Source organism: Salvia miltiorrhiza, chromosome 3, assembly GCF_028751815.1.
Source record: "Salvia miltiorrhiza cultivar Shanhuang (shh) chromosome 3, IMPLAD_Smil_shh, whole genome shotgun sequence".
NCBI classification, from domain to species: domain Eukaryota; kingdom Viridiplantae; phylum Streptophyta; class Magnoliopsida; order Lamiales; family Lamiaceae; genus Salvia; species Salvia miltiorrhiza.
Window position 1 is genome coordinate 45,303,473 of NC_080389.1, and position 14,409 is coordinate 45,317,881.

Below are 14,409 nucleotides of genomic sequence, written 5' to 3' on the forward strand. Positions count from 1 at the left end.
AATGAGACGGATGGAGCATTAATAATTTTGATTTTATATTGGTAGAAGGGTAAAATGAATAGAATTTATATATTTTATAAAAGATGGGCATATTTTATATTATTTCTTTGAAAAATGGTCTAAAAATACATATATAACGACCATCTGCACTAAGACACCATGACTGCTTAACAAGTTTGACAAAAGAAGACAATCACGTAAATATCAGCAGAAAGAAACACAGACGAAATTAGTGGAACTTAAGACGGGCCTGAGACCTAAAAAGATAAGTGCATCTAATACCAATGTGGGAGCCACAAGCACTCTCTTACAGAATCCTAGCAATGGTGGAGGGTAGTGTTTGCATGGATTTGTTCATAGTCGTCTACTCTTACTCATTCTTGTCCAACCAAAAAGGTAACATTTTCTGTTTGTTAGCCTTTTGTAGCTTAGCTGAAAACGAGGATCCCCCGTGCCTGATTAATTCAGCTAATATTTGTCTCACCAGTTCCATATCTGCAATAATGGACCTATAACACGTATACTAGACACAAACACGTTGTGCAACACATGAATCGACTTTCTTTTATTTACCCGTGTCGTCTCTATCCAGCTATACCAAGTTGCTGTTGCACCATATTACATTCAACCTGCATGATATGCTAGTTTCTCTACTACTCCACATCATACACCTGCCTCGATAACTAGGATTACCCAACGTGACAGAGGTGAGGATCTATATGTAGTTCATACACAACATTCGTGTGTGTGGTGTGTGTGAGAGAGAAAGAGCATTAAGCCAAATATTTCACAATGATATCACAACAAGATATGACTACCCAACTTCCTGATAACAATTAATATTTGTAAGATAGCATTCACAATAAGATGTCAAAGTATGGTCAAGCATAAAAGTACAAAAGCATCAGTACTCACTGATGGGATGAAAATCAAGTTGTCGTAATCCAAACTTCACAGATTGCCATTTAAAACAGGATTTAGAACATTAATATGCTACTCTAGTTGAAATCATACGGCTCTAACAGTAGTGGTCTGATAAATGAGACCAACTAGGGAAAGGAAAAAAGAATATAGAGTGGTTAACATCATATCCTAGGGGCAGACTAGGGCATTAGTTTGAGAACTCTGATAGAACACTAGTAGTAATCAATCTGCATAGACAGCACCGTCAGCTGAGGAAAACTTCTATATTCAAACTCTACAGATAATAATTCTCAAGTAGTAATGTAATATAAGGAAATCCGATTAAATTTAACACAAGGAATCAAAGACAGGGCAATAACAACAAATAAGGATTTGTACCTTTATATATTGAGCATGGGCAGTGCATGGTTGTGGTTATCCGCCGAAAAATATTTTTCGGTGTAACATAACAGTAGTTTACATTCACACAGCTGTCCAGCATGACACACTCTTCAGCATGTAATTACTAAATGGACTTCTTGAATAAACCAGACTCTTCAGCACTATCCATGTGTCCAAGAATTTCTTCTAGATGCTTCTGTTCTTGTCCCTGCGTAAAAAATTGTTCCTCATTTATATGGGAAGTGTTGGTACAAGGACGACTATTTGAGATTTCGTGCATATTTACAATCTATCATCTATGTAATATAACATTTGGGTTTCCACAAAACACAATCAGAAGGGCGGCGAGTCTTCTGTGAACAGTCTTACAAATGTATCCATACCCAGATCCAAACACACCAAAACACCAACAAACTTATGCATATACCACGAGATAAGAGTTTGAGTCCAGGTCAGGATACCATCATAGGGACCTTGACCCGTGAGACGATCTCATACAAGTTTTTAGGCAATCCAGAAATCCAAATTAGTAATACTTGCATGTTGCATTAACCCGTAACATACATCTCAATATCTCAGCTGAGGAAATTGATAAGTTAGACAGAGATATCAGGTTGCATGACATTACCCAATTTTTTAGAGAAAAGAGCTAGTAAATAGTAAAACAAAGAGCTTAACAAAAATATATTGACCTTGATGGCCATGCCAATTTCTCAATGAGCACAAGCCCTTTACATGGCCGTAGTGTAGAAATATCTACCACAAATCCAACTACTTTTGGTATGAGTATCTAATCATCCTGTGTAGCCCTACCAACCACTGTGATACGATACAACTTCACAATAAACTAATTGGAAAAGGGAATGCAACAAGCAATTTCCCATGGCCAATCCTATCACCCACATGGCTATCATACCATGGATTTGTATTTTGGTAAATACATAATATAAGTCAAATCATCATGATATCAAAACATAGTCACGCACAAAAATTACTACTTAAATGACATTATTAGTCGCCATGTCACCAACTCTAAGAAATCACATATGCCCGTGGAAAATATAGCATCATCAGCATGTGGGTCTTGAGGCCCATTTATCAACTGATACAATGTTGACAGAGGATATCCAACCATAGTCTTGGAATCTTCCCAGTGTTCCCTCTCTTGCTGAAACCAACTTAGATCCTTCTAGGAACTCGCTTTCCATTTAAAACAAGATGACGAAAAGGAACTCAAACTGTCCCTCTATAAAACGTCTTCTAAGTATCCTCTTTTAAAAGAAAGATTCATCTATTCAATATCCACAGCCTTTTTTGATCTTGAGTTACTGTTTTGAGATAACCATCTCTGATCCAGCTTTGATCACAGGAAAGCTCAATATGACGGTATGTCCTGGACTCTAGGTCTTGATAGAATGACATGAAGCTCTTGGATGAAATAATTCTAACTTTTGTCTTTTGTTACAGTTCCTAGGTTGGATGCATCGTAAGTTGACCCACAACAGCATGGAGCCAAAGAAGAATTCCATATTAGGTAACTCAAGCAGCATCAGATACCCTTATATGATCAAATACAGAATAGAGTAGGACACTAAATATTCTTGCTCTCATGCTCTTTGAATTTAACTAGGATTGAAGCATATAACCATGACAGTTTTAATGCATACCATTCTTAGTTATTTGAGACAGACTCAATTTGCCTCAACATGCCAACAGCTTGAGCTGAACATAAGTTGCAACTTGCAAATATGTGTTGTTATAATTAAGGAAACTCCTACCAAAGAATACACTAGTTGGTGAAGTTATCTAGACTCTAGTAGCTTGGTTCCCTTTAACACAAGCGACACCCATCCAATAGAATGCAAAATTACAAGGTAGGTTTTGCTAACAAGACTGACATTTTTGTTATGATTTCAGGAAACCCTTGTGCTTGTTTTTCAGTGCAGACATTATTTGATGAGCAAAACTATTGCACAGAACCAAACAAGAATTTGTCTCACTCGGAAACCAAATTTCACAAGTCTCCAAACAGGTTTGGATCTGATGAATTCAAAGGGCTCTTCCAAGAGGAATTGTTTGAGCCTTTTGAATTTCTTGCAATTGGCACCTTTGGCATGGAACTACACGGTACAGACCCCCCAACCCCAACACTGCCAATGCCTTCTGATGATTTGACTGATTATAGGATAGAGATATCAGAAAATGATCTCCAGCTAATAAACTATGAGCTAGAGAAGTTTCTTGAGGCTGAGGATAAAGAGTTAGCCAACGAGACATCTGGACGGAGTAGTCAAGCAAGCATTATAACCCTCAGCAAGCCGATGGAGGGAGAAGATTCTGATGGTCAGACCTACTTCCCAGATTTTCCTCTCCAAAATTATCTCTTAGCCAATTCAATTGGAGTTGCGGAGACAAATAATGAGACAAGGAAAGAAAAGACATCCCTTGAAGATCTCTTTGGTAGGAATAGTATAGACCAGGATCAACCACCAAGGGAATCCAAAGGAGCAGAACAACACTCAAGGAAAAGAAATGTCACTTGTTTCATGAAAAAGGTGGTAAAGAAGTTCCATTCTTCATCGACCAGCTCAACAGCTACTGATGAAGCTATTGTATCCATCTCAGTGAAGAAAAAACTCTCCAAGGTCAGCTTACCCCGACTACGTCAGCCTAAAGATACATACTAAATATCACCTTCTATTTTCTGTTTGGGTGATCACCACGTCAATGAAAATACCATAAACCATTACTCATTTACAAATGTCAATACAAGAAAACATGCTAATTTATTAGAACTGCAGTTAGTCTAGTTACATACTTTTTTTCATATTTTATCTTTCTTCTTATTGTTTAAAAAATGAATAGAATCATTTCCAAGTTCCCCAACTTAAATAATCTTAGTTTTTCCAAATTAAACTACTCTTAGGTAACAAGTACATGCTAAATTCATGCTTCTAAGAGAACTACTGGTACCTTTCCAGTTAAACTAATTTAATTATACTTGTTCGAATTAAGCAGAATAATTTACTATAACGAAACAAGCTCTCACTAATGTTCTAACTTAAATATTTTATTTTGACGCATGAAGTGTCTGTTAGGGGATCAGTAAACAATAGTTGTATTTTTTAATACTATTTCATTTCATGATTCATAGCACAATCATTGCAGGAAACAAAATATATAAATGCATAATAACAATTTTCATGTTGTATAGCTGGAGTTTTGTTGTGCATAAGCACATCTGTAAACTGGAACCATATAACTTGCAATATATTTATGTTATTATATCACACATCTATTCCACATGAAAGTATTGAATGGTATGTAAGAGGGGGTCAACCTAACTTAGAGCACTCCCATGAAAGTATTTCTTCTTAGAGCAATATAACATTAAATAGGGAAGCTTTAGGGAGAAATATAAGTATTTAGGGAAGCTTAGATGTGTGATAAAATTAAATAGGGAAGCTTTAGGGAGAAATATAAGAGCATAATTTTGGGATTTCTGCTGGGAGTGCTCTAAGTTAGGGAGCCCTAACTTAACCCAAAACGATGGTCAAAGGTAAAGGGTTGACCCTCTCTTATAAACCATTCCAACACTTTCATGTAGAACCGATATGAGTTATCGTAACAATTTATTTTAGCTAATTCATAAAAAATACATAGCATAAGATATTCTGCATTCTAAAATCATCTGCAACAGGTTCATTAATCACCCAACATAAAATTTGGTTTCTATGGATTTTAGGTAATCATCTATAGTTCTAGATTTACAGCAACTAAACCAACAGTTTATTTAAGTAATTTTTATGGCCATAATTTAAACATGTTCAACACATTTTACTTGCTCAGGATTGAGAGAACTCATCTAGAAATAAATGAAATTTCAGAGCATCAGTTTTGAATCTTTATAGTAGATTAAGTTGCCACCACTGGATTTGGATGCAGGTTCTTAAAATGCTGCAAAGGAAGGTTCACCCTGAAGAGATGACTGATAAACACATTCCCCGTAAAGATGTCTGTAAGATCGAAGTAGATGAAGGAAATAAGATGGTTGGTTCACCACCCAGCAAAAAAAGGGGAAACACTAAGAAACTATCTTCAGATGATATCTGCAAAGGTTCTTCACCAACCAATGGAGGGCGCTGGATCAAGACAGATTCTGATTGTAAGTTAAAAATGTGAAATATGCATGCATTACCATTAGTTGTGGAATCTCTGTTCTTAATTACATACGCTTGTCTGACTCTTTTTTTCTTTTCCTGTTTTGGGTATCTAAATTACAAGACTTGGTACTGGAGCTGTAAGGGGCTGAAACACTAAAAGCAAGACAGGCATCCTCGTTTAATTAGACTGTCATGTGTGGAAGGGCATGTATGTTTGTGACTTTATCCAATAGTGAAGTCAGAATTGGATAGGTTATTAAGAAATAAACTAGGAGTTTCTCCTAGCCAGTGTGATCTACAGTGAAGTGCTATGGTAGCGAATGGTAAAGCTATTTGATTCTCGTTCTTCTTTACAAGTAAAACTCGGTTATCGGAAAAGATACAATGTTTGTACTAAAAGCTATTCTGTTCAATGCATTGAGTGCTTGTGTGAGATTATTACATTGCATAGAAAGCTTAGAAAAATATCATCTTTGAGGTATCCATTTGATATAAGGCGATCATCATGGAAATTAATATGCAGACCACTTTGTCTAGCTGCACTTACTTTGCACGTCAATCTTTTCCAGCTAATTTGAATATGCTTGAAATAAGAAGAATCGGAATCTCCACTGTCGTACCTTAATTACAGCAGCATTGGTTGATTAGAAAGTGACAACACATAATCAAATAGGCAGGCATTCTCTCTTCAATACTCCACCCATTTCCATCCTCCATGACTGATCTACTAGAGGTGCCAACTCTCTGGAGATGCATAACAAGAATCAAAAGTTGGATCGAACATAATCATGCATTAATAGGGTAACGTTTGACAAGCAAGGATTCATTTCAATGCATTATCTCTTCACCTGAAAATGGATAGCAATCAGCTAGGTTAAGGATGCAAAGATCTCAAATGAAGGACTCGTGTTACTGTTGTAGTTATAAAGTCACTTTTGTATAAGTAGCTTCATTTTTGCAATCTACCAAAGGAAATTTGCCAAGTGATAGGCGTTTCAACAGTTTACGAGGTCAGGAACTTTTATTTACGGCTGAGGAATAAAGGGGGGCCACTAAAAATCATTGACAATGATCACATAAATTACTATGAAAGATGACCACTCAACAATGCCACAAAAAATAAAATAAAGCAAATTTTTTTCTTGAAGATTAAATTTCTCCATGCTTCTCAGAGTTCCATGTTATCCATTGGTAGTTCTTATTGCTGTCAATTCTATCAGATATTTTCAATATCTTATAATTTTATTTTATTTTATTTTTTAAAAAGGCCTGCAAGTGCAAAACAATAAGATAAGGTTATATAACTTCTTATGCAAAAAAAGTGTCATGGAGATAAATATTCCAATGAGCGCAGAACCTCAGTTACCTAAGATACTCAACCATTTGAACCACAGCTACTTTTAAGAATAAAAGTAGGGATGTCAATCCAGCCCAAAATCCATGTACTGACCCAATTAGACCAACAATTCGAGAGGGTTAGGGCTGAAAATTTTCAACCCCATAGAATTACAGCCCGAATATAGCCCGACACCCGATAGGGTTGACTCGAAAATAGCCCGAACTCTATAGGGCTGACCCAAAAACAATGTGTTCGCCTTATTATATGATTTTTTTTTTTGTTATTTGATTTTCAACTACATTACTTTGCTTCAGAAAATTAGTATAATAAGTTTTTTTTCTCCAAAAGTTTGTGAATATATTTTGATTCAATATCATAGATTCAACATTAGAAAGTTATACTCACCCTTTCACTTCTTTGCGTTTTTAAGCCAATGCTTAACATAAAACATTTAGGTGTAAAAATTAGAAAATGATAATCATTTAACAAAAATGTGTGCATTTTTTATTCTAAGAGTTGCATAATAGTTATTATGTAAGTCAATGTTGAAATATCACTTATTTATGCATCTATTTGTTTGTTACAAATATAATATTGTCAAGAGAAATGTATTTGTTATTTTTAAAAAATAAATTTCCAAGCCCAATGGTCTAGCCCGAAACCCAAACGTTTAGGGTTAGGGTTGGAAATTTTTAACCCGAAAATTTTTCAACCCGATTAGTCCGCACCCAAATAACCCGACAACCTGATAGGGTTGGCCCGAAACCCGGTGGGTTGGCCAGATTGACATCCCTAAATAAAAGGTGTCCGATTGCTAACATCTTTTACATGTGAATGGCCAGTATGAGACATAACATAAGGATTCACATGGGGAAACAGAATGTGTTCACTGTTCAGGACTTTTTAAGAAAGAGATGAAATGTAAATACGAAAGATATAACTTCAGAAGTGCATGTTACTCAATATGTTGGTAAAAGAGATAATTTTCTTAAAGAAAGAAGAAAAATATAATTAACAGTTAAAAATGCAGCTATAATCTTACTTAAGGTCATGGCTGACAACAAGCAATGCCAGCTCCTTCTTCAGGTCTCTCAACAATTTAACAACATCTGCACGGGCCTTCCAATCTAGGTAGATGAATTTTGAACATAATAGAAATGGAAAAGTCAATAAAAGGAAGAGGTTGCCCAAGAGGTCCAATTCAAAATGGACCACGTGGAAATGATACAAAGATTAGTTTAGAAGATATAGTTCAAGTATTAAATAAGTGCTAGAATTTCTTGGATGGAAATGTAACAAGAGAAGCAACTATAAACAATGCAGAAATATTAGCTAAGGCACGTGGTTAATCCCTTAAAGATAATTTAACTCCAACAACCAGGGCTGATAATCTCTTCAAAGTTTTTAGACCTATAACCATTCAAGAAAATCCAAGCATTCGTATAACTCAGCTTCAATTAGTGAAAGGAGCATCCATATTCTGTAACGATAGATGAGTGTCTTTATCAATGTGGCTTGTGAACTGTGGTATAAGTTAATCTAACTTTTAAGCTCACACTAGATAGGAGAATCATATTGCAGTTATAAAGGTTCCAATGTCTCAAGAAAATAATGAGGTTAAGAGTACAAGACATCCAATAAGCAGGAGAACACTTATAACCAACATGAAAGTTGATGAAATAAACAATTTTTTGTTATCAAACTTAGATAATATTGTAATATTATTGTTAAATCAAGGTAGAAGCATGATGTTGGGAAAATTTTCAATATATTCATATACTGATCAAAGCACCTATATATACACAAGAGTCCTAATTGAACTAGGAAAGCACATTAAATAACCCATACAATTTTATCATATACATAATTCTAACAATTATCATTAACTGCACTAATGTTCGTAGCGTAGATTTCTTTTATTGTATGTCACTGTTTCTGAATATTAAGACAGATTTCTGCATTTTATCAGAATTGACAAGTTGAAATCAAACTGTCCCAATCTAGGATCATCCAAAACAAGGATCCACTTCCTAAAATGGAATTTCAATTTTTTCCTTGTTTTCCATTTTTGCCAAACCTCTACCAAAGCAATATTCTCATCTACAGCTCAAAACCAAGTAAAAGATGAACCAAAGGACATACAGAGCTGATATGCTTCACTCATGGGTTAAAATGTATATAAAAAATTAACATTTTATAGCAGGGAAAAGAAAACCAAGTATTCAGGGAACAATTTAAAAACATCATAAACATGACTGTAGATTCGTACCTAGACCAGCAAGAGGCTCATCCAGTATTAATAGGTCTGGGGTTTGAACCTGAGAAACACAAATGAAAATTGAAGGCAAACCATTACACTTCTGCCTACTAGTAAAGCAAAAAACTATGACAAGCTTTGAGCCAACAATATGCTTGCTCCATTGTGGCCTAGCCCTAGATACTTGGTACAACAGCTAGAAGTGGCTAGCAATCCCTCGTGCTAGCAGGGGCGAGTCAGAGCATGTCAGGTTTTCCCCAAGTGGGAGGACTTAGATGTATATGCACAAATGATTTTCATGGGAAAGAATTAAAGCTATGTTATTGCCTCTATACTTGGACACTTAAACATTAAGGGACTAATGACATGCAATCATTTATTTCTAATGGCACAGGCGCTCACGTGGCATTAGTGCAGAAGAAAAATCTTACCAACTGAATTGCGAGGGCGAGCCGACGTTTGTATCCACCACTCAGTGATTGGGGATCTTTGTCCAATGGGATTCCAGTTAGACCAACCTGATAGATTCAGTGCATGAAGAGATTGGTCAGGATTATGTACAAACACTTTTATCTGGAAAATACTAAAAATAATGATACTGATGTAGTGAATATGTTAATCGCTGTTACTAAAACTGATACCGAGGTCATAGCTTTTTGGAGCCTTGAAGCAAGAAGCTCTCTCAATTGCAGGCCAGCTCTTTGTCTTGGCCACCCATATATAATTTCATCAAGAATATTGTCTGCAATGAAAAACCTACACCAAGGTATTATCTTAGATCTTCTGAAATTCAAAGGCATATTTATCCAAGGAAAAAGAAATGTCACCATGAAACTGTCTAAAAAAAGAATGTCAAATATAACAAATAGTTAAACACAGAAACACTTTAAAGTGCCTAATAAATAAATAAAAAATCAAAGAATAGAATAATAATAGCTGGTTTATACCAGAAAGTAAACAAAGCAAATGGAGACTTGCATAGAATAGTTAGAACACACAAACAGCAGAAATGGGCTGTCTATATCATCAAACGACAAAACCACAGTCTATTTCTACACTAACATAAATGGAAGCGGAAGAATCTTACGGTACTGACCCTGTCTCCTGTTACAGATAAGTTGGCATTACGTATAAATTTAAAATCTGAGATCCTTTCTGAAAGCAACATATATCCAAAAACCTCTAACAAGTGTAGATAGATAACTTTAGGTAGGGTAATACCTTTCGGGAAATTGGAAAACAATACCAACTCTTCTGGGTTGCAACATTTTGGGAGATTGATTTGGATGACCATCTTCACCGTATCTTTGAACATAGATTGAGCCTGATGTTGGTTTACTTAGTCCTGCAATCAGCTGCTTGGGATGCCAATCATGTGTGCAAAATATAAATCAACAGGAGATGGAATAAATTATAAATATATACATAATTTTAGCTTGACAAAGAGAAAGTCATCAATTAAGAAATAAACCTGCAAAAGTGTTGTTTTCCCACTTCCGCTTCGTCCAAAGATCAGACCAAAACTATACGAATAACGAGAGAAAAATGCAATTTGTTTAGAGTTCTTCGCCAACTTCTAGGTACAAAACCTAGCAAGCAATAACTAAACATTGAGCCTGATTCCATATTACATAATAACAATAATAATTATGAAAAAAGTAACAAATATGATATTTACCTCAAAGCCAACCTAGGGAGATACCATTAAGCATATTCTCATAGTTCCTACACAAACCTGGAAAAAGGTTTCCTTTGGTAGAGTACCCAAAAAATATATAACTAGTTAACTACCCTTTTACATGTATCTACAGCTGACCAACCATTACTGAAAACTGCAGCAATAAGGTTTTCAAAAAAATTCGATTGATTCTCCTAACTCTTGGGGGCTTGAGCCTCAACATAGAAACTTATATGACTGTTAAACTGAGCAAAAACATAAAAGGATAAATAGATAATCTACAAGACAACCATGTGTCCAAATCATTTATAAAGGGAAAAGCACCTTTTCTCAGGTAAGGAGAAGCTGATTCCATTCAGAAGATCAGCGACAGTTCCTGGAGGTCGATAACTGACACCCTTTATCTGAGAGGGGAAATGGGAATTGTAATCTTTCTTTAATGGTTGTACCTTTGCAATTCATTATAAACAACCAACAAATAAAAAGAAGACAAGTAAAAAACTGAAAATTACAAATAACTGAAACAGAGGAATCAACAAAAGACTCTAAAGCTCCCAACAGCACAGAGCAATTTAAGCCGTCATGGATGAATAGAAACCCGATCGCAGTTTACCCATATACTACAAGAAATGGCCAAATTAAGCAGCAGAAAAGGGATACACCAACAAGAAAAGGTCACATTTAATGCAACACAAGACACGAGATATTAATAATAACAAATCCATAACAACTCAAGATCTCCATCAAGTTATTGGCCTATTTTGGACAACTAGTAGGTCCAGTTAGATGTGAAAATTAACGGAATGTAATGACTGGTATTAAATAAAGCTTTCCTGCACACACCAGTACATTTTCATTTTGAACTTGTACAAATTTGTGTGATATTGGAAAGAAAACAAACTCAGGACTCCAATCAATTTAAACCAAATGGCATGCAACATTCGAACTACACTATTTTCAGACACTAGAATTTGGTGAACGAAAAAAAGGAGGAAAAAACATAGAAATCCCTGTATTTTCTCATGAAAACCTAATTAACATCATGAAAACACAAAATTATTGCCTAATATCAATATCATTAGAAGTCACAACAAAATCCACACAAAATTTCACTAGCACCACCAAATAATAAGTTACAAATACACAGCGTAAACAAAGTAGGGAGACAGAGTAAAACAAAAATATATCTAACTCGAGCAGTCTGTAGAAACAGAAACCTAAATGCAGGAAAACGTCAATGGAATTCATCCAAAAGGATAAGGGGAAATATAAAATAAGACCACATCGATACTCACTTCGAAGCAGGAGTAATCACATGCAATTCTGCGCGCTCCAATTTTTTTCGAATTTAAACTGCAATTGAAAGAACAAAAATATAAGAATAAAATAAAATTAGATATAGGTGATAATTCGTATAATTGAAATGCTAGTTTAATCTTACCATAAATTCAACCAAAAATAATACAGAAAAGGCATATTCGAACATAAACCTGAAGCGATGTGGAGATAAGAACGCAGTTGACGAACTGTCAATCGGCGGTTTCGAAGCAAGCAGAGACGATGAGGAAAGCCATACGCTCGCCATTAGAGAGGTGCGAAAATATGATAGTAACTGATTTTCAGCTGATGTAATAACGAATTCTATTATACTGATTTACTGAGTTTCAACGAAATATCACTTCATACTACTATAACTAGAACGTCCATTCGATGCACGATGAACATCGAAATTAACTATATATTTAAATAAATATAAATAAATATAAAATATATTTTAAAAATAAAATAAAATAATTCACTTCAATTATTCAATAAAATCTTAAATTTAAAAATTATATTAACAACTTTGTATAAAGTGTAATAAAAATTATTCAATAACAAAAATTAGCATTTACACATTATTATTATAGAATTACACGTCATAATAAATATTTTCATATACAAACATAAATAAAAAGTTATAAAATTTTAATGAAAAGAGAGAAAATAAAATATTTAATGAAAAGAGAGAAAATAAAATATTTTAAATTTTTCATAACTTATTCATTTTAAATTTATTTTTGATGTTTTTATACAATAGTATTAAATTTAAGATTCATATTGAAAAAAAAAATCATGAATTAAATTTGACAATATTTACAAAAGAATTAAATTATGAAAAACTAAAAGAAAAAAAAATGAAAAAATTAATGGAAGAAGAGAGAGAAAAAGAGGGGGGAAAGATGAAGGGAAAAACTCCTCTTTTATGTATTATATAGATATAGATATAGATTTATAAAATAATTTTATATTTTGATAATATTCTACTATCATTTATATATTTTATTTATATTTTGATAATATGTATAAGTCCAAAGGTCTTGGATTCGAATACCATGTGGTGCGATCTTTTAATTTTCTTATTTAATATTATAAATTTATCAAAAAAAAAATACTAATATTCTATCACTTAAAATCATTTATCGTGATAAGAGTATGAACTAAAATAATCTATATATAATATAAAGATCAATTAGCAGTTATTTTTCCAAAATTTCAGATACCTATGACGTGGTTTTAGCAACAACTCATTTTTTCCCAACATTTGAAATCAGCAACAATTCAGATCATATTTCAAAAAACACGAATTGCAAAAGCAAACACACAATAAAAATTAATTCAAAATCTTCATCATGAAACGACAATTTCTTAAGCAATTGAACAAATTTGTTTACATAAGAAATTTCTTAATTCAAAATCTTGAATTTGCTTTTTTCTTTTTCTTCTTAATTGAAGAGAATGATGAAATTTTAAATAGAAAATAACCTCAATTAGTCAATCTAAAGAATTTCTTACATAAAAAACTTTTCTTAAATCTTCTTCTTTTTCTCTTATTAATTGAAAGAAAAAGAACTTGAATAACTCTGGTGAAAGAAAATGAGAAGAAAAAGCAGGAGCGGTGCTACATCTTCGACGGTACTGCAATTGCAACTTCAACGCATTCACTCCAACGATCTGGGGCTATCGGCGCATTCAACTTTCAATAATTATGGAAAAATTGCAACTATTGTTTATGAGAAATAAGAAGAAGATGAGTTATTTTGCAAAAGAAGAAGAAAGAAGAAGATAACGCTGAGATGAAGAAAAAGAGGACGTTGTAGAAACATGCATGAAGAAGATGAAGAAGAGGCAGCGGCGCTACCTGTATGACTGTTTCGAAAAAGATGAATAAAGTAGGGCTTTCACTATTCCTTATTTGTATTTTTTTTCATTAATTTTGGAGTACTTAAAGATGGGCTTTTTAATAATACTCCATAAGTTGAATCTTTTTAGAGCCCAGAACTTGAATCTTGACTTTAATAACCCAAAATTATTATATTAGGTGCGAGCCCAAAACTTGAATCTTTAATAACCCAAAATTATTATGAGGAGTACGAGGTGTGGGTCTTGATGGTGTGGCAGATTTGGGTTTCTTCGTGCAGAGCCTCCCATGACAATGAGAAAAAGGAGGTGGAGGTAACGGAGGCTGAGTATGTGGCCTTATGGGAGGTGTTTCAAGCCGCAAAACTAACGTTCTCGGCGGAGGCCTTGCTGGGCGTCAAGGTTGGCGCAAAGAAATGGGAAGCGCCGAGGAGAGGTGTTGTGCGAGTGGATGTGGATGCCATGATGGACGTTGAGCGAGGTGCTT

General features: G+C 34.3%; 2 protein-coding genes across 4 annotated transcripts; one reads left to right on the top strand and one right to left on the bottom strand.

Moving 5' to 3' along the window:
* Nucleotides 1–827: 827 nt before the first annotated feature.
* Nucleotides 828–12,415, bottom strand: LOC131016006 (ABC transporter I family member 11, chloroplastic). 3 transcript variants are annotated; one of them, XR_009098816.1, is made up of 12 exons: nt 12,233–12,394; nt 12,038–12,095; nt 11,067–11,146; nt 10,536–10,587; nt 10,286–10,419; nt 9,706–9,820; nt 9,496–9,582; nt 9,077–9,125; nt 7,850–7,934; nt 6,089–6,212; nt 1,303–1,513; nt 828–1,151 (listed from the first exon to the last, which is right to left on the bottom strand). XR_009098816.1 is itself a non-coding variant. In XM_057944555.1 (11 exons), exons 1-10 carry the CDS (start codon nt 12,325–12,327, stop codon nt 6,134–6,136), a joined length of 834 nt encoding a protein of 277 aa, XP_057800538.1. In that variant the 5' UTR covers nt 12,328–12,415; the 3' UTR covers nt 1,280–1,513; nt 6,089–6,133. The 3 variants fall into 3 exon arrangements, 1 of the variants encoding a protein (XP_057800538.1); XR_009098815.1 differs by having other exon boundaries at nt 828–1,198; XM_057944555.1 differs by lacking the exon at nt 828–1,151 and having other exon boundaries at nt 1,280–1,513; nt 12,233–12,415.
* Nucleotides 1,542–5,911, top strand: LOC131015998 (protein LAZY 1-like). Its single transcript, XM_057944542.1, has 5 exons — nt 1,542–2,691; nt 2,773–2,839; nt 3,223–3,950; nt 5,251–5,470; nt 5,590–5,911. The coding sequence occupies exons 1-5, from the start codon at nt 2,686–2,688 to the stop codon at nt 5,607–5,609; spliced, it is 1,041 nt and encodes a 346-aa protein (XP_057800525.1). The 5' UTR covers nt 1,542–2,685; the 3' UTR covers nt 5,610–5,911.
* Nucleotides 12,416–14,409: the final 1,994 nt, after the last annotated feature.

Bases quoted from the DNA above. Each gene is read 5' to 3' on its own strand.
- LOC131015998 (XM_057944542.1), top strand. The intron at 3,951-5,250 runs GTCAGCTTACCC...ATTTGGATGCAG, and splicing joins TGAAGAAAAAACTCTCCAAG to GTTCTTAAAATGCTGCAAAG. The intron at 5,471-5,589 runs GTAAGTTAAAAA...CTAAATTACAAG, and splicing joins GATCAAGACAGATTCTGATT to ACTTGGTACTGGAGCTGTAA.
- LOC131016006 (XM_057944555.1), bottom strand. From the start codon at position 12,327: ATGGCGAGCGTATGGCTTTCCTCATCGTCTCTGCTTGCTTCGAAACCG. The intron at 10,420-10,535 runs GTTTATTTCTTA...CATCCCAAGCAG, and splicing joins GGAAAACAACACTTTTGCAG to CTGATTGCAGGACTAAGTAA. The intron at 9,583-9,705 runs GTATCAGTTTTA...TGAATCTATCAG, and splicing joins TCCAAAAAGCTATGACCTCG to GTTGGTCTAACTGGAATCCC.